The sequence below is a fragment of the Ursus arctos genome, unplaced genomic scaffold (assembly GCF_023065955.2).
Source record: "Ursus arctos isolate Adak ecotype North America unplaced genomic scaffold, UrsArc2.0 scaffold_19, whole genome shotgun sequence".
In the NCBI taxonomy this organism is placed as follows: domain Eukaryota; kingdom Metazoa; phylum Chordata; class Mammalia; order Carnivora; family Ursidae; genus Ursus; species Ursus arctos.
In genome coordinates, this window is record NW_026622863.1 from 54,703,063 (window position 1) to 54,722,222 (window position 19,160).

The 19,160-nt window shown below is 50.7% G+C and overlaps 1 protein-coding gene across 1 annotated transcript; it reads right to left on the minus strand.

The window, feature by feature from the left end:
- Positions 1 to 494: 494 nt before the first annotated feature.
- CACNG7 (calcium voltage-gated channel auxiliary subunit gamma 7) lies at positions 495 to 16,452 on the minus strand. The gene is made up of 5 exons (XM_026488488.4): positions 16,234 to 16,452; positions 15,314 to 15,400; positions 14,812 to 14,952; positions 1,149 to 1,294; positions 495 to 851 (listed from the first exon to the last, which is right to left on the minus strand). Exons 1-5 carry the CDS (start codon positions 16,427 to 16,429, stop codon positions 594 to 596), a joined length of 828 nt encoding a protein of 275 aa, XP_026344273.1. The 5' UTR covers positions 16,430 to 16,452; the 3' UTR covers positions 495 to 593.
- Positions 16,453 to 19,160: the final 2,708 nt, after the last annotated feature.

Consider the following 19,160-nt stretch of genomic DNA (forward strand, 5'->3'; position numbering starts at 1 on the left):
CCTCGCAGCTGCGGGCGCAGCAAGAAGACCGCGCGCTGCACCCGCGGGCCCGGAAGGTCCGGAGATGAGATTGGGCGGGGAAAGACAGAAGTTGGGGCCGGGGCGAGAAGAGGACGGTTGGCATTCCTGGCGGCTGCCGAACCCGCTCTCCTGCCCAGGGCCCCTGCGGCGAGGCGGCCGGCTGTGGGCTCAGGGTGGGTGGGCGCCTGCCCAGCGCGCCGGGGGCCGCGGGCGCTTAGCGCGCGCAGCAGGAAAATCCGCGGCCCGGAAATGGGAGGGGAGGGGCGGGGCCAGAGGAAAGGGGCGGGCCCCAGGGGAGAAGGGGCGGGGCCGTCTGCGAGTGGATCGGACCGAGGAGGTCGTGAGGCCCCGAAGGGGGAGGAGCCCTTGGAAAGTAGGAGGGGCTAGGACGAGGGGGCGGGGCCACCGGGAAGAGGGCGGGGCTAAAGCGTGCGCAGCTTCCTCCAGAGGGAAAGAGAAGTCCCGAGGGAGGGAGCGGAGCTGTGGGGCCCGGAGACCTCCGAGGAGGAGGAGGAGGAGGAGGAGGAGGAGTAAGAAGAGGAGGAGGAGGAGGGAGCGCCGAGGGGCGGGCCTCAGCAGGGCGAGGTGGAGATGTGCAGGTGGTCCGGGTACTTGATGGCGGGAGGGTAGTTCTGCGTCATCTGGATGGAGACGTCGCTGGAGATGTCGGAGGGGCTGCGGCCGCGGCGCCACGCCTCGGGCTGCAGAAACTGGCCCGAGTAGTCGGAGCAGTCGCTGAGTCGCGGACGGTAGAAGGCCGGGTGGGGACGGTACATCTCCTCCTCCGCGTAGCGCTTGGTGAACAAGTACACGGACATCACGCCAGCCCCCTGTGGCAACGCATGGTCAGGGTCCCAGAGGCTGGCCCTGAGCTCCCAAGGACCCCAAGACTCCAGACCTCCCAGCCCCTCCTCGCTCAGACCCAGGAGCCCAGGCCTCCAGCCCCTCCCCCCACCAGGACCCCACAAGCTGGGAGCTGCCAGGCTTCTCCTTCAGGACCAGGGGTGAGGCCCTCAGCCACCTCCCTTTTAAATCCAGAGTCTACACCCCCAGTTTCCTCTTCCTCCTGGACCCAGGAAAGAGCCCCCCCCCCAGACCCCTCTCCATCTGGGCCCCACAGACATCACCTCTTTGAGTAGGAAGGAGGAAGCAGCGAAGGCAAAAGACCACCCATAGCGATAGTGGAAATACTGCTCAGAGCTGCTGGGCCTGTTCATGACCTCGTCATTGATGCTGGAAATGTAGAGAACCAAGCCCACCACCAAGGAGAGGCCTGGGGAGCAGAGGGTGCCCTTGGTCCCTTAGCAGTGGATCCCTCTCCCCGGCCCCACCCCCTCCCCCATCTCACTGCCATCCCCTCCCCTTTCCTCCCTGCTCCGTCCTGAACTAAATTCCATTTTTTGAAGCCCCTTGTGTGCTGGGCCTAGGCTGGCTGCAGGGATCCCAGAGATGAATGAATTTCTTCTTTCCCCCCTCCCCTAATCTCCCGTCCAAGTCCAGGAGTTCACAGCGCAATTGGGGAAGGCAAATATGGACATTGGTCGATAGTCACATACACGGTGACATGCGCAGTAAGGGAAGTAGCACAGAGTTCTGTGGGTCCAGAAGAGGCACCAACCCACCTAGGGGAGGGGCAGGGGAAGTCAAGGAAAGCTTTCTGGAAGAAGGGCCTTTGTCCAAATCCTAAAGGATGAGGCCCGGGGAGAAGAGTACACAGTTATACCACTGCAGACAGAGGGAACAGCAGGGCCAAAGGGTTGGAGAGGAAGCACCAAACTGATCCCTCCGTATAGCCAAAACATGGACCACAGCCACAAAATATGAGGCCAGAGAAAGGGGCACAGACATGGCCATGATGCGTCTCAAATGCCAAGCTGAGGAGCTTGGCATCGATGCTAAGGGCACTAGGGAGCCATGGAAGGTCTGGAGCAGAGGAAGGACAGGGTCAGATTGGAGTGTTAGAAGAACCCTTGGGGGATAGTTGGTTCTGGGAAGAGACTGGAGGGAGAGACTAGTTGTGACATTCCAGGGGCGAAGAGGACGAGGCCAGAGTTGACACTGTGAATAATAATAATAGCAACGACATCAATGATAATATTAATAAAATAATAGCAGCTACTTATATAGGTCTTGCCCTGTGCCAGGCACTGTTCTCAGTGTTGTATATGTATTAACTTATTCAAACCTTCCAACGGTCCTTCCTCAAAAGTATCATTTTTATCAACACTGACAGTTGAGGGAACAGAGGCACATGGAGAAAGTGGAGAGGAGGTGTCTGGGTCGAGAAGTCTTAAGAGGCAAATATCACTTCCTCAAGTCGAACCTCTTTTAAACAACAGCCATGCCACGTGTGGCTTAAGGAGGTCATAAGGTCTCCTGCCCTAAGCCACTCCAAGTCAGCGCATCAGCATCTTCCCCCAGAATCCTACAAATAAACATTTGTGTGCCCATCACACCCAGAATAAATCTAAATTCCTTCCATTGCCTCCAACAGAGGTCCGCCAATGACGGCCCATGGGCTCCATCCAGCCCACCTCCTGTTTTTGTATGACCTACTAGCTAAGAATGGCTTTTACACGATTAAATTGTTGAAAAAAAATCAAAAGAAGAATGATATTTTGTGGCATGTAAAAAGTACATGAATTTCATTTGGCAGTTCCTCAAAGTGGTAAAGATAGAATTACCACATGACCCAGTGATTCCACTGCTAGGTATCTCTACCCAAGAGAATGGGAAACATATGTTCGCACAAAAACTTCGCATGAATGTTTGCAGCAGGATTCTTCATAATAGCCGAAAAGTGGAAACAACCCAAGTGTCTATCAACTAAATGAATAAACAAAATGTGGTCTAGCCCTATAAAGGAATATTATTCAGCCAAAAAAAGGAATGAAGCCCTGATTTATACTGCCACATGGATGAACTTGGAAAATAAGCTAAAAGAAAGAAGGCAGATGCGTACTGTATGGTCCCATTTATATGCCATGTCGAAAATAGGCAAATCCATAGAGAGAGAAAGTGGATTCGTGGTTGCCAAGGAGCGGGGTGGAGGGGAGATTCCCACTGGCTGTCTTTAAAGGGTATGAGGTTTCTTGCTGGGGTGATGAAAATGTTGCGAAACCAGGTAACGGGGATCGTCGCACAACCTTGCAAATATACTAAAACCACCGAATTATGTGAACTTTGTATTTTGTGAATTGTAATATCTCGGTTTAGAAAGTATACGGATTCCTCATGTCAGGGTCTATAAATAAAACGTTACTGGCACCCAGCCACACCCCTTTGCTTCCGTGTAGCCTACGCCTGCAGTGGCAAGGTTAAACAGTTGTGGAGAAACTGTACAGCCAGTAAAGCTGAAAATGTTCACTATCCAGCCTTTTACAGAAAAACTTCCATGACCCCTGGACTGCAATGCGTTATGTGGTCTGAGCCCCACCAGCCTCATCCCTGGTCTGTTTCTCCTTGGTCCTTCTACTTAGATCACACGACTTCCTCACCCTTCCTTGAACACATCAAGTTTATTTCTGCCTCAGGGCCTTTGCTCTTGCTGTTACCTCCAACTGAAATACTCTTCCTCCAGATTTCTCCACGTCTCTCTTTCACTTCATTTACATCTCTCCTCCCTTGTCACTTCTTTAGAAAGGACTTCTTTGAGCTCCTTGTTTAAAAAGAAAAACGTGGGGACACCTGGGTGGCTCAGTCAGTTAAATGGCCAACTCTTGAGTTTGGCTCAGGTCGTGATCTCAGGATCTTAGGATCGAGCTCCGTGTAGGGCTCCATGCTCAGCAGGGAGTCCGCTTGAGGATTCTCTCTCTCTCTCTCCCTCTCTCTCTCCCTCTGCCCCTCCCCTTGCTCCCTTCCCCCAACATCTTTTCAAAAACTGCTCCTTTACTTAGAATTAAAAAATGCTGATGGAAACTGTGAAAAGATGCCATTCATCATCCATCAGGTCATCGAAAATTAAAAAGCAGGACGCCTGGGTGGCTCAGTCATTGAGCATCTGCCTTCGGCTCATGTCATAATGCCAGGGTCCTGGGATCGAGCCCCACATCAGGCTCCCTGCTCCACTGGGAGCCTGCTTCTTCCTCTCCCACTCCCCCTGCTTGTGTTCCCTCTCTCCCTGGCTGTCTCTCTCTCTGTCAAATAAATAAATAAAATCTTAAAAAAAAAAAAAGTTAAAAAGCTTCACAACATACGCTTTTGGTGAGGCCAGGGAAGCAGAAGCTCTTATGTGTTGCTGGTGGGACTGCAGAACAGCCCAGCCCCAGCGGAGGGGAATCTGGCCATGTCTAACAAAACCACACGTGTATCTGTCTTTTAACTCGGCAATCGCACTCGTAAGAATTTACCCTGAAGCTATCTGGCCATCCATACAAAAGCACACAGACGCATGTTAATTCACCTCATTACCCGGAACTGAAAATACTGGAAACGACCTACGTGAATGTACACAGAGGATTAGTGGGATAAACCGTAAAGCATCACGGAGCAGAGTGCCGTGCCACTGTGAAATGAGAATGAGGGAGGTCTCTGGGAACTGGAGTGGAGTTCAATGAGAGTTCCAGACTCTATCACTCACTTAAAAAAAAAAAGTAACGCACAAAAGAGTACACAGGATGCTAGCTTTCAAGCAAAAAAATAAGTGAAATACATATGTACATCTGCCCATTTTTGCAAAAAGAGACACAGTAAGGAAAACAAACAAAGGAGGCTGATTACCTGCAGGAGGTAAGTGAGAACAGGCAGGAAGCGACACTCCTCTCAGCACATGTTTTTGCATGATTTGGACCTTTGGAAGAATGCTAATATTTTATATATTCAAAAGCTAAAATCAACAAGGATGGGGAAAGAACCGAAAATTGGATACAAACAAAAATAAACGAAGCTAACTTTATATCAAATGAATGGTACAACCACAGGAGGGGCTGAAAGTCGTGTTCTGAGTAAACTTCGAGTACAGTACTTGGATTATCTATTTCACGCCAAAGACAAAAGATCTGCAAAGAAATCCTGAACCTTACTTAGTACATTTCCGGGGGAGTGGCTTAGAGATAGCAGCCCTTAAGCAGTATAGGACAGAGCACATTTGCAAATATAGTGATATTTAGGAGCTGGATTCTGGTTCCGAAAAAGGGAAGGCACAGATCAGAATGGGGTAAGATGAAGAAGACCTGGGCTGCCACTAAACAGCCTGTTCTACAAGCACGTAATTCTGCAGTTTGTGTCCTGAGACGTCCTAGAGACGGTGTGACGTCCCAGCAGCAATGAGCCCGCCTAGCAGCGAGGTTTGGTCTCTAATATCATCCCCCACTAAATAAGAAGCCAGCACTTCCGGAAGAAATAGCTCATTTGAAGCCTCGGGGAGAGGCAGGAAAAGTGTACTTATGCCACAAAGGAAGGAACAACTCAAAAAACAAGGAGGACACATCAGAAGAGGATGCAGGGACTGGTTTGAAGGGGGTTCCTGATGGTCCAACTAGGGACAATTTGAACAGCAAAACGAATAACAGAAGTAATGGCATATATTGGGGCAGCTGGGAGGCTCAGTCAGGTAGGCGGCTGAGTCTTGATTTCGGCTCAGGTCATGATCTCAGGGTCCTGGGATCAAGCCCTGCATCGCATCGCATGGGGGTTCTCTGCTCAGCAGGGAGCCTGCTTCTCCCTCTCGCTCTGCTGCTCCCCCAGCTCATGCCGGCTCCCGCTGTCAAATAAATAAATAAATAAAATCTTCAAAAATAAATAAGTAAAATAAAATAAACATAATAAAAGAAAAGAGAAAATTCTTCTTTTCAGTGGTATACACATAGATGGGAACAGCAGATTTAAAAGCCCCACTTTGCAGCCCTATGAGTAATATCAGGATTCCGGCCAGCATCATCAGTGGCCATGAAATCACTGCCCTACACAACCTACCCCTGGAATATCTAGTAATTACAAAGAGATTTTTTTTAAAAACTTCCTTAATCGGAAACGAACCTAACATACCATCTCAAGCAAGTGACCAAAACTAACACTACCAACGGCGGGGCGGGCGGACAGCGTTACCCCCTGATGCGAGCCTGCCACTACTCCACTTACGTAGGGTTCCTGCTGAAAATGTGTAACCTGAATCCACTCCGAAGAAAACCGTGGGCATCCTGCTAGACGCCCGGCTGCTCTCTTCAAAAAAAAGTCAACATGAAAGATATTTCTTTTTTAAAAAGGCACAGGAACTATACAAAAGATAAAAGACGACAAAAGAGACGGGACAAGGACATACAAAGCATGATCCTAGATTGCATACTGAATTGGGGGGGAAATGACTATACAAGACAATATTGGGGCAATCGGTGACATTTGAACACGGACAGTGCTTTAGCTAGAATACTGTATAAATGCTAAACTTCCTGAATTTGATTATTGTGCTGTGGCCAGAAAAGGGAATGCACGTTTTTAGGAGATACTTGCTGAAGTATTTAGAGGTGAAGTGTTTGCAACTTATGTTCAAATGGTTCGTATATTTGTGTTTATAAATATCTCAGATACAAAAATAAAGAAAGAAAGATCTCAGATAAAATACACACACACACACACACACACACACACAGAGAAAGCAAATGTGGCAAAATGTTAAAATTTGGTCCAGATAAGGGGTATATGAGAGCTCACTATATTATTTTTGCAACTTTTTCTGTAGGTTTAAATTCCCCCCACCAAATTTCAACAAAATAGGGGAGGATTTTACCTCCCCAAGGTACCAAAGTATCACCCTGCAAACCACTTATTAATTGGAAAGAGGAAAATGTACCTTTTCAGTGAACAGCCCTGATGATCACCGCCTTTATCAAGGGTTCAAACTTTGTCCCCCTCCCCGCGAGCAACCTGACAGTATTCACCACCGAAGGGCTGGCAGATAAGGAACAGGCACCAGGTCTGCACCTGCGTGCCAAACCTGTTTAACCCGAATCTAATAAGGCCTCTAGTCTAGACAGAACTTCCAGGTTACAGAGAACACGAGGAAACAGGAGCAAATCGAATGATGCCATGGGAAGACAGTCAAATCAATCTAGGCTGTGGGGCATTCTGCGCGACACCCTGGTCTGCGGTCTCCAAAAGGACAGTGACGTGGGCCGAGCTGGTAACGCTCGAACCAGTGATCATCCTTAACATCTCGAGGAGAGACCACCGGGCGTTACGTCTCTGGATGCAGTGTGGTCGGATGGAAACAGCACCCCCTATCTATGAAGTATTTTTTGCCAAACAACAACAACAACAACAAAACACAAAAAACCAAAACCAAAAAACAAAACCCCACAAATCTGGACCAGGTCAACAGATCAACAACAGTTTAATAGGAAAACACTGGGGTGAATGAGGGCCTGGAACCACAACACGAGAGCACAGGGAGAAAGCTCAGGGCTGTGGGCTTTCTACGAGACAGATGACCAGATTTCCTCAACAGACAAATGGCAAGGCAAACATAGGAGAGAGACTATTACAAATTAAAAGAGGCTTCTGAGATCTATCAGCTAAATACACAAGCGGAACCTGAATCCTGATTCGCAACAAACTAACTGTAAAAAAGCGTTTATTTATGGGACAAGCGGGGAGGTTGAACACTGACTAGACATTAAACGATATTAAGTAGCTATTCCTAATTGTTTGGGCACGATGGCTATGTTAAATAACAAAGTACTTATTTCTCAGGGATACGCTGAAATATTTGTGCATAACATGATTTAATGGCTGAGTCCGCCTTAAAATAATGTGCTGAAATGCAGAAGGGAGATACGGCAGTACGACTAAAAAAAGATTCGCCATATGTTGATAACTACTGAAACGGAGGGAAGGATACATGGGATTTCATTTATTTATACTATTCCTTCTATATTTTTATAATGGGATTCATTTTAGAAGTCAGTAGTGTAAAAAAAAAATAGTGGGGGAACTAGTCTAGAGTAAAAGAGACATGAACTAAATGCTGTGTGTGAACCAAGACCGAGTCCCAGTTTTGGGGGAAAAGCTATAAAAGGCATTCTTGAAACAATGGGGCAGTCTGCAAATGGGGTAAACTGTACTATGGAATTACTGCAAAGTTTCTTGGTGTGAGAATGGTGGTGCAGGAGGAGAATGTCCTTCCTCTTCAGAGACTCATACTGCAGTGCCTACAGCTGAACTATCGTGACACCTGGGACTTACTCTGAAATGGTTAAGGCCCAAAAAAGTGTCGAGAGAGAGAGAGAGAGAGAGAGAGAATATGGCAAAAACATCAGCAAAATGCAGGATGTAGGTGGAGGGAGGTATTACAGTGCTCATTGCACTCGTCTATCAATGTCAAAGTTTTCATTAGAAAATGGGAGTGATTGAGGGGCGCCTGGGTGGCTCAGATGGTTGAGGGTCTGCCTCCAGCTTAGGTCGTGATCTCCAGGTCCCGGGATGGAGCCCCAGGTTGGGCTCCTGGCTCAGCGGGGAGTCTGCTTCTCCCTCTGCCCTCTGCCTCTCGCCCACTTGTGCTCTCTCTCTCTCTGTCTCTCTCTCTTGCAAATGAATAAATAAAATCTTCATAAAAAATTGGAGTGATTGTGATAAAATAACGCCCCCCCCCAAGCACTCTCCCCACCAGGATACTTGGGACTAGCCTACCTTGTTTCCTCTTGTACCCCTACCATCTAACGCAAGATCCAGCACATAGTAAACACCAGTTGAATGGATAAGTGTACTTGCCAAGCAACTGGAGCTTCTAGAAAAGCTCATGAGTTGCTTCCCATCTTTGAACCCACGCTAAATCCCACCATTCCTCCATGTCCTCTAAGAATTAAACCTTTCCTTGCTCTGACCTTCCAAAGCACTTTCAATTTCTAGTATTCCATAATATTGATATTCAAGAAGAGAGGGCCCATAACGTGTTACGTGGTGGAAAAGCATCTGAGATAGGTCTAGAAGATGAGCAGGTTTAAAGAAAAGAGATAGCAGGGGAAACCCACAATTCACACTCACTTGGGTACCCTAGTCCCATGCAGGGGAGTCATCCTGATTTTACTCTCTCTCAGCCAGCAAAGTCCTTAGGTCAAGTTCATTTTGCTTCCTGCTTCTCTCATAAATCACACCCCCTTCTTGCAACCACAAGTCCTCTGACCCAGTTAAGGCTTATTGTCCATGCTTTACCATTTCCCCTAAATCCCTTATCTCCTGCTTTAGATCCTGGTTCTTTCTTTCTTTCTTCTTTCTTTCTTTCTTTCTTTCTTTCTTTCTTTCTTTCTTTCTTTCTTTCTTTCCTTCTTTCTTTCTTTTCTTTCTTTCTTTCTTTCTCTCTTTCTTTTTTTTTTTTAAGATTTTATTTATTTATTTGACAGCGAGAGAGACAGCGAGAGAGGGAACACAGCAGGGGGAGCGGGAGAGGGAGAAGCACGCTCCCCTCTGAGCAGGGAGCCTGGTGTGGGGCTCGATCCCAGGACCCTGGGATCATGACCTGAGCCGAAGGCAGACACTTAACGACTGAGCCACCCAGGCGCCCCAGATTCTGGTTCTTTCTAAAACCCACACGAACTCTATCCTTCTCTCATCAAAACTCTTCCTTGGGGGGCACCTGGGTGGCTCAGTCCATTAGGCATCCACCTTTGGCTCAGGTCATGATCCCAGGGTCCTGAGACTGAGCCCCATATCAGGCTCCCCACTCAGTGGGGAGTCTGGTTCTCACTCTCTCTCTGCTGCTCCCCCTGCTTGTGCTCTCTTGCTCTCTCTCTGTAAAAGAAGAGAAGAGAAGAGAAGAGAAGAGAAGAGAAAAGATAGAAAAGAAAAGAAAAGAAAAGAAAAGAAAAGAAAAGAAAAGAAAAGAAAAGAAAAGAAAAGAAAAGAAATTCTTCCTTGGCTCCCTACTGTCCAGAGGAGAAGGTTTTCATTCTGCAGCCTGACCATTCCAGACTATGATCTGATTCCTGCTAACCACCCAACCTCACCCTAAGTTCCATGTTTCACATCATGGTTCTAAGTAACAAACATTCTCTGTAAGGCGAGTCAGGAGCAAGGGTTGATAAGGAAACAGATATTTCCAAAGAGAAAGAATCTTTTGCTGTTCTTTTTTGCTTTTGTTTTTGTTTTTAGTAATTGAAAATCACGTGAAAACAATTGCAAACGGTAAGTTATTCTTGTCATTCTTTCTACTTCCTGGACATTTTATAGTGGCTCTGGTTCTCTAAAAATAATCTCCTTTCCCCCTTTTCCTCCCTCCTTTCCCCCTTCCTTTCTCTGTAATCCAACTCCCACTCCCTCTCCCCCCTCACCCCACCTCTGTTTCAGGATTGCACAGTAGGCAAGAATCACCTACACTGCAGGCTGAATAGAAACAACCTGGCCTTAGAACAATAGGCTTTAGGATCATGGAGGGCTGCACACGCGTCTACCTGTCTTCCAGGCTTTCTAGGGCATTAACACATGCTGTGACTTGCACCTCCATACAAGGTGCTATTCTTTCTTCACTTGGAAAATTCTGCCTCACCCTTTCAGCTTCATCTACTCAGATGTCACCTCCTCTTGGAAGCCCTCCCAGGTCATTCCCCCCTCCCCACCACCCTACTGTGCCAAGTTAATGCATCCTCCCCTTTCCCAGAATGCCCTAGTGGTCCTTATCATCCCTCTCTTATGCAAATATTTCAGTGTGTACTTCGTACCAGCAAACCCATCTAGGCTCTGCAGACACAAATGAGAGCATGATTATAAAGGTCCATGTATTTTGGAGTTTACATTCTAGTAGGAGAGGGAAAACACGTACGGCGACAATAGCTACGAATCAAACAGAAAGCATGCAAAGTGATGGCATAGTGGGGGCAAGGCAACATTACATACTGTTGTCAGAGAAAGAAACTCTGAAGAGAGAAAGTTCGAGCCCTTTGAATATCAGGAGGAAGAGACTTCCAAGCGCGGAGGGCTCATGAGTGTAAAGTCTTCATGCGGGGCTGAGATGAACATTTTCAAGGAATAGAAGGAGGCTAGTGTGGCTGAGGTTGTAAGCAATGGAGAGAGTGTTAGTGGGTTAGGAAATGAGGTCAGAGATCTGGGCATTAGCTAAATCCTCGAAAACCTTGTAAGCCAGCATGGAGAGTTTGGATGGACTCTACGTGCGATGGGAATCCACTGAGCACGGAAGGGGTTGAAGCAGGTGTGTGGTTTTGATGGACAGGTAATTGGGGCTGTTTTGTAATTGACTGGATGTGAGCTCTCCAGGATTCAGCCACACCTTCCGTGCTCAGTGCAGGGCCTGGCCATCTAGGGCACGTGTGTAAATGTTTGATGAGCAAATGAAAGAGCACGTGCACAGAACATGTTGAAGGTCAGGGGTCAGTATGAGCTTTGCATGGGAAACCTGCTTCTTATGACCTGGAAAAAGAGTCAATGTCATTTCAGCCTCCTCCCTGCTTCTCTCACCAACCAGATCCAGCCAGTCATCTGGTTCCATTGATTCCTCTGTCGATATCTTTCTCTGTCAAAGCCACCCACTTGCCTTTATCTTTCCACCCCCAGCCCCAGCTCAAGCCCCAGCTGCTCTTGCAGGACCACTGCATAAGCTTCCTCCTTGGTTTGCCCATTTCCCATCTCTTTCCTGCTAGTCTATCCCTGAAGCATGCTTAACACCCAGGGGTGACCCTGTCCCTCCTCTGCCCGACGCTCCCACCGCTTTCTCCAGAATTAAATGCCAATGCCACTATCTACCAGCCCTTAGGCAACTCCTGTCTCTCCAAGTCCTGGGAACATGAACTAGTTGGACTAGATGATTCTGTTTCCAGATCTAAGATGCTGGTACTATCATCCTTCCCTCTCCTTTTAAATCTCCTTAATTTTTATGATTTTTTTTTAAAGTAGGCCCCAAGCCCAGCGTGGAGCCCAATGGCAGGGCTTGAACTCATGACCCTGAGATCAAGACCTGAGCTGAAGTCAAGAGTCGGATGCTCAACTGACTGAGCCACCCATTTTTATGATTTTTTTAAAAACTTTTAATTTTTTTTTATTACCCTATTTTTTAAAGTAATCTCTATGCCCAATATGGGGGTCGAACTCGTGACCCTGAGATCAAGAGTGGCACGCTCTACCGACTGAGCCAGCCAAGTGCCCCGTTTTTGGTGGTTATTAATTGTGGAGGGCGGTATAGCGCCACGGTGAAGGCCTGGGTGGGAATCCTGCTTCCGCTGCGGAGCAACTGAACCTCTGCGCACCTCCGATTCCTCAGCTGGAGAATGACAATAACAAGGCCATCTGCCTTACAAGGTCAAGGAAAAGAGATCACTTGATTTGCACAAAGCACTTAGAGCTTCCCCCAAGCACGGCACTCAATCAAGTGCCGTTGCTGTCATTACTACTATGAATGTGCATATGTTCATGTTTACCGGGCACTGGGTCGGCCCTTCACATCTATGACGGAGACCAGGGGTCTCAGCAAACGACCACATGTCCCTGCACCTGTTTTTGCATGGTTTTCGAACTAAGCATGGTTTCACATTTATAAAAGTTGCCAGGGGTTGGAGTGGGGGACAAAACGAAAGAAGAAGAATATTTCATGGCTCATGAAAATTACACGGAATTCAAATTTTGGGGTCCACTGCGACACAGCCAGGCCCACCACTTCCCCTCTGCTTGCTTTGCCATGACCATCCTATGGCTCACAAAGCCTGAAATATTTACTATTCGGCCCTACACAGGTTTTGCCAACCCTTGACCAGGATTTGTCCTCTCGACAACTCCACAAAGGAAGGCTCCTTTCCCCCTTCTTTTCTCTGTAATCCAACTCCCACCCCCTGTCTCCCCCCTCACCCCTCCTCTCTTTCAGGATTGTACAGCAGGCAAGAATCACCTACATTCCAGGCCGAATAGAAACAACCCGGCCTTAGAACAATAGGCTTTCAGGACCACGGAAAGCCCATACAGTTAAGGTAGAGAATTCACACCCAGGTCTTTGTAGGGTCACAGCAGCACGGACCGTCAGCCACTACATCCCACAACCTTGAAAGCGCATGACGGACTCCTTGAAGTGGGGTGCACAGGACGTAGTCTATGACAGGAACTCGAGGAAGGGCTTCAGGAAGTGGGGTTCAATCCCCCCAAATTACTCTATCGTTACATCGGAGGCCTGACCTCCAGCCCTGACAGCACCATTGATCGTCATTCTGACCCTGGGAAGTCAGGTCCTGGGGCATTGCAGGAGCGTGAGTGTGGGTTTGGGGATGAGAACACCCTCTGTGCCAGCCGTCCCTCTGCCGGAGAGCTATGTTGCCCTTCTGTGAACAGCAAACAATGGGAACTCCCTTCCAGTGTTTTGGGTGGATTGAATTAGAATCTCCATGCTTCCTACCCTTGTCCCACTTTCTCTCTCTCTAGGCCACTGTTTTTCCATATGAAAAATGATGAGACCTTTCTGCTCTGACGCTCTGGGATGGTGATATTGTACATGTCTTATTTTAGCTCCGTGTCTGGCTCCACACGCCACAATTCAAGTTTACAGGGAGGTCGCACCCTGGTTTCTCGGGAAAAAGTCTCATCAGGTTAGGTGGGAGGCATGGGGGAGGTTTAGCTGGGTGAGGAGCGGGATGAGACTGGGGATAGGCAACGATCGTCTTCAACTCTTGGCCAACTCTAAACAGGGATCCCAGTGCAGGCCCCAGGGGACAGAACGGAAATGAGCCGTAAGTGGGGTTTGTTCATGAAATATCAACTGAATGAAAAGGACCCGAACGGAGTTTGATGAAATGATGCTGAATCAATTCGAATGGAGTCAGAATGGACTGGGCTGAGTTGGCCCGGATGGGTGAGTTAAATGCATTAGGGCTGGGTTGACCTGGCCTGACCTGAGCCCAGAGGGACTGAATTGGACCAGACAGTGCTGACATTGGGGGTAGGTGACTCCTGAGCAAGAACCCTGCTCCGGAGCTCAGGACACTCGGTCCCCCGGCTCCAGCTCAAGCTGGTGTCTTGGGCAACTCCCTGCACAACTGTGGGCCTCGGTGCCCCCGTTTTATCAAGTGAGTGCTAATAATAACTCCACGGCAGAGATGTTATGGGAAGGGTGTGAGATCCCTCACGCACAAGAGCCTCGTATCTCGAAAGAAAAAATAACAAAGACAAATACTGAAATGCAGCTGACGACATGCAAGGTGGCGTATCCAGGGTGAGGTGTACGGCCACCCACAACTCCCACTGAAATGCATACAGAGATCATAATACGGTGGACAGACAGATGGACAGATCCAGGACAAAGCCAGTCTTGTCATAGGGTAAGGGTTGACTCTAAGTGGTGGGTACATGGGTGCTCGCTCCAAAATTCTTTCCACTTTTCTGTTTGAAAAATTTTCAAATAAAATGGTGCACAAGAAATAAAGCGCTTTGAAATATGTTAACTGCTAAAATATCAGGAGGGGTGAAAAAACTCAGCCTGTGGAGGTGAAGGGCAAGTGTCTGGTCCCAGCTCCGTGTCTCCCTGGCTGCGCGGACCTGAGCAGATGACTTCAGCTCTCTGAGCGTCTGTTTCCGTATCCGCACAATGCGGCTATTAATAGCGGTTCCCTCCCAGGGTTGTGGTGAGTATCGGGACAGAGCCCCGTACCTGATCAGCACCTGAAACACGCGCTATGACTGGGGCTCCCCCACACGCTGTGAAATGGGTGCTGCGATCTCCACTTCACAGAGAAGGAAAGTGGGGCTCAGAGAGGTTTGTGCAACCCCTCGAGGATCACACAGCAAGGAAGCAGCTTTCTGAGTGAAGGAGGGACCACAGGTTCCTGGAACTGAAAATAGTCCCCAGGCCCTAAGTCCCTTCCTTGGGCTCACCCGACAGGATGAAGAAGATGCCAGAAACGAAGGCCAGAATGGTCCTCTGTGGGCGGATGTGGCCGATGTTACTGATGACGAAGGCCGTGAACACTAGGAAGAGACTGACCATGGGGAACGGGGTGGCCGTGCGCACCGTCTCTGAGGGAAGGGGACAGGGAGAGACAGGGGTGAGGAGTGACGTGGGGGGGTGACACCTCCCCATTCCCCTGGCCCCTCTTCCACCGCTCCGCCCCTCTAGGTGGCTCCTCCCCTTTCTGATACTTCCATTGCTGATCCCACCCCTTCACCCAGGCCACACCCCCTCAGTTTGACCGCACCCCGTTCCAGTGGGCTCCACCCACCCAGGCCCCGCCCCATCGATCTGGCTCCTCCTCTTCACCCAACCACTGCCTTCTTTCAAGCCTCCACTCCTTCCCCTCCACCCCACCCCTTTCCTGCTGCTGCCCTTTTTCCCAGGACTCGCCCCCACCCCTTGTCTAGGCTCCCTGCTTCTCCTCACTCAGAATATTCTCCGTGTTTTCCGTCACCAAGTTGATCTCCGGTTCGAGGAAATACTCCGAGGCCACACAGCGACCCTTCTCCCGGCCTGGGGGTAAGATACGAAGGCAAAGCTAGATGAGAGGCTCCTGAGCTCTGGAGGGGCAGTGAGGGGCAGGTGGCACAGTGTGGAGACTCTGGGATGGGTATGTGAGGCTTAATCCGGGGGTGACTGTCTATACTGTTCTTAGGGGGGGTCACAGAAGGGGGTGCACAGGAGGTCTGGTAGCTCCTCCTTCGAGCTTCCCTGGAGATCCAGGGACGGAGGACAAGGCTGGAACCCTGGGTCCCGATGAGGAGGGGCTGTGGGCCAGAACTCCTGAATCCCTAAAGAAGATGGGGGGGGGGGGCGCCTGGGTGGCTCAGTGTTGAGTGTCTGCCTTCGGCTCAGGTCATGGTCCCAGGTTCCTGGGATCGAGCCCCGCATAGGGCTCCCCGCTCGGTGGGAAGCCTGCTTCTCCCTCTCCCACTCCCCCTGCTTGTGTTCCCTCTCTTGCTGTCTCTCTCTGTGTGCCAAATAAATAAATAAAATCTTAAAAAAAAAAAAAAAAGAGGATGGGGGCTGGGATTCCGAGGCGGAGGGTCTCAGTGGTCGCTGGGAGGCGTGGATTTTTTTATTCTGCCCATTCAGCCCTGGAACTGTGCAGGGGACAAGCTCTGCTTCTTAACTATTGCTTCTAGGCAGTAAATCCCCAGGGATCAGAGACTTGGCGTGGGGGCTCTTAGATCCAGGAAATTAAGGGCTGGAAACCGGGTCTCCAGGTGGAAATGCGCCTCCCCAGGAGAGAAACAGGATCCGTTTCTGGGTTTCTGGAACCCCAGGGATGGAAGGGCGGATAAGGACCCTGGGTCCCAGGCAAGGCGGACTCGTGGGGTCTGTACCTGCGAAGAAGCAGACTCGCCAGAGGCCGGCGTGCAGGGCCATCTTGACCTCCGTGGTCTGGTTCTGCGGCAGCACCGTGCCCTCCTCCATGTACAGCCAGTAGTCAGTGCTGACCGCGATGCCCACCAGCAGCAGGCCGCACGCGCCGAACACGCTGCTCAGCAGGGTCAGGGCGCGGCTGCTGCAGTGACCCATCCTCAGCGGCGGGGGGCGCCCTGCGGGGCCTGAGACACGGGAAGCCGCGGCCTTGGAGAGCCCCGATGGGACTAACTAGAGTCCCCAGCCCCGCGCAGCCACCTGGGACACGGATCCCAAGCCAGAGGCACCATTTCTTGCGCCGAAACGTCTCAAATCTGACCTCTGTGCCCTAACCCGTGACCCCATTTCTGGATTTGAACCGGCGACGCCGACTGTTGACCGTCAGCCCCGGGACTGGTCTTCCCAGACCTGACACTTCTGTTCTGGCTCTGGATACTGATGAGAGATGCCACAGCAGACCCCTGCCCCCAGGAGAGATTTCCAACCATAACCTTCAGCCCAGATCCAGAGACTGAATCTTAGCTCCAAGCGTGTGTCTGGACCTGGAGCCCAAATATTGTAACTCTGACTAGAAATTCACCTTCCATATTCTCAATGCCAGAACCAGGCCGTCCAATCCTAACCTTATGCCCTGACCGGAGACCTTAACCCTACACGCCGGCCCTCACCAGAATCACTAACCTTGAGCCTGGGCTCAGAAACTATTGCACCGACAGGGCCTCTCAACACTGGCACCAGGCAAAGTCCCCCAAGCCTGACTCCTGGCACCCTGACGCCTTTCTTTTGGACTCTGCTAAAAAATTACCAGAAATCTCCCAAGTAGGTCACTAACCAGAACCCTAACTAAGGGTCCTACTAACCAAGGACCCACTAACCAAGACCTGAGCAGAGAGGTCTATAAACCTAAGCTTAAGCCTTTGGACTCTTATCTTGACCTTTAATACCCAATTCTAACACCAATACCGTGACCCATGACCTTTTAACTTGGATCCTGTGCCTTGACCTCAATTTGGTACCCCAATCTGTGATCACAGCTCACAACTCAGATTTAAGATTCCAAAACCCTAATTCCCCCCATCACAGATCCAGGCAGGGTCCTGAACCTGGGATGCTGGGACTCCATCTCAGACTGCTGGATCCCAGAACACTGGGACCCCGAGACCTGGAGCCTGAATTTTGGCTAGAGACTCCCGAATGTCAAAACCATGGTCTGGGATCCCCTTCCCCTCCAACTCAGCACCCTAACCAGAGTACCCTAGACTATCCTTGAAACTAGGGATCAGTGCTCTGAACCCTAAAACCCCAAATCAGGAAGCCCAGGAGCCCCATCCCCTCATGCACCACCACAAGATCCCCAAATTCCCTACCAGAGATTCTGGGCTCCAGCTTCCATGCTAGGACTCCCAATTACAGACCCTCTTCCACATCTAGCCTGGAACTCGGACCCCTCCAACACCGGGTCCTCAAAATAAGAGATCCCCAGTTCATAGCTGTTGTCTTCCAGATTTCAGTCAGGAATCTAGAGATTCTAACTAAGGCACTCCTAATCTCTTATCTACCACCCTTGCCCCCCCCCCCAACTTTTCCCTAAACTACACAATCCTATGATTTGGGGTACTCAACTTGGGATCCCCATCCTATCTCAGCCGAAGACCTCTACATCCCTGAATAGCAGCGATCCCCATCATCTTTTTAAACTATGAAGTTTAAGACCCCCTAAACACTCCCCAACAATGTAGCCAAGAATTGAGACCCAGCTTTCTCTAATCGGAATTCCCGGAGCCTTGAAAGTCTGCCCCATGCCAGCAAGGATCTGGGAGCCAGACAACTTTCACCGCCCCCCCACCATCTCATCATCCAGAGCCCCCATCCCACCAGGCCCCACACCCAGCCTCCTGGAGGAGTCACGGATCCGAGTCCGGCAGAGCTCGGACCAGCTTTTCAAACCTCCCATCCCCCGTCCCAAGGCTTGACCGCCAGCTGCCTGCTCCGGTTCCAGCCCGCTCAGCTCGGAAACAAGCATCAAAAACCCAGTCACCCCGATTGCCTGAGTCCCAGGTAGCTGACCTCAGCTCCCCCCACCCCCCAAGGCTCCCTGGACTCCCAGCTGGGACCTTGCCCATTGACACCTTTCTCGGTTCCCCTTTGAAGCCCCCTCCTTCTTCGCTCCGATTTCGCCTCACACCAAATGGCCCGCCCAGATCTCCTCATTCTCCTCCAGCCCTTCCTCCTTTGGGACCCTCCCCCAGGCCTGGAGCCACCTTCTTATCTTTTATCTATCGCCGCCTCTCCTGGATTCAGGCATTCGGATCCCAGGGGTCCCATTCTCCAAGCTCCAAGTCCAAACTCCGTCTCCCTCCAATCTCTTCAGGAAGGCATTCCCCGTTTCTGGGGACCCCATTCTCAGACACGTCCTGCTCTTACCGGGCCCGGGCCCTCCCCCCTTCCTCCAGGACCGCCTCCCTCCATGACCTGGCCTGCACCCTCCTCAGGGCCCACGGTCTCTAAGCCTCGGACATTAAATGTATAGTTGCCCCACTCCAGGACCCTAGGACCCCGTCCTCCCGGATTCCCTAGGCCCAATGTCCCCCACCCCCCATTGCCTCCCGAACTCGGGCGTCCGAACCGCCAGAATCCCACACCCCGGGGCCACTCGGGCCCCTTTCAGCCCCAACCCCCGACTCCCGGCCACCTCAAGGGGAGCCCCCACTCCTTCCAGGACCCTCCCCTCGCGCTCACCTCGCTCAGGGCTGGGCGCACGCTCCGGGCCGCGGGCCCCGCAGCCGCATGACCGGCCCCGCGGCTTCCCCCGGCCGCCGCCGCCGCCACCGGGGTCGCCGGTGCCCGCGCCCCCCGCCCCCGCCCCGGAGCCCGGCGTCCCGGCCCC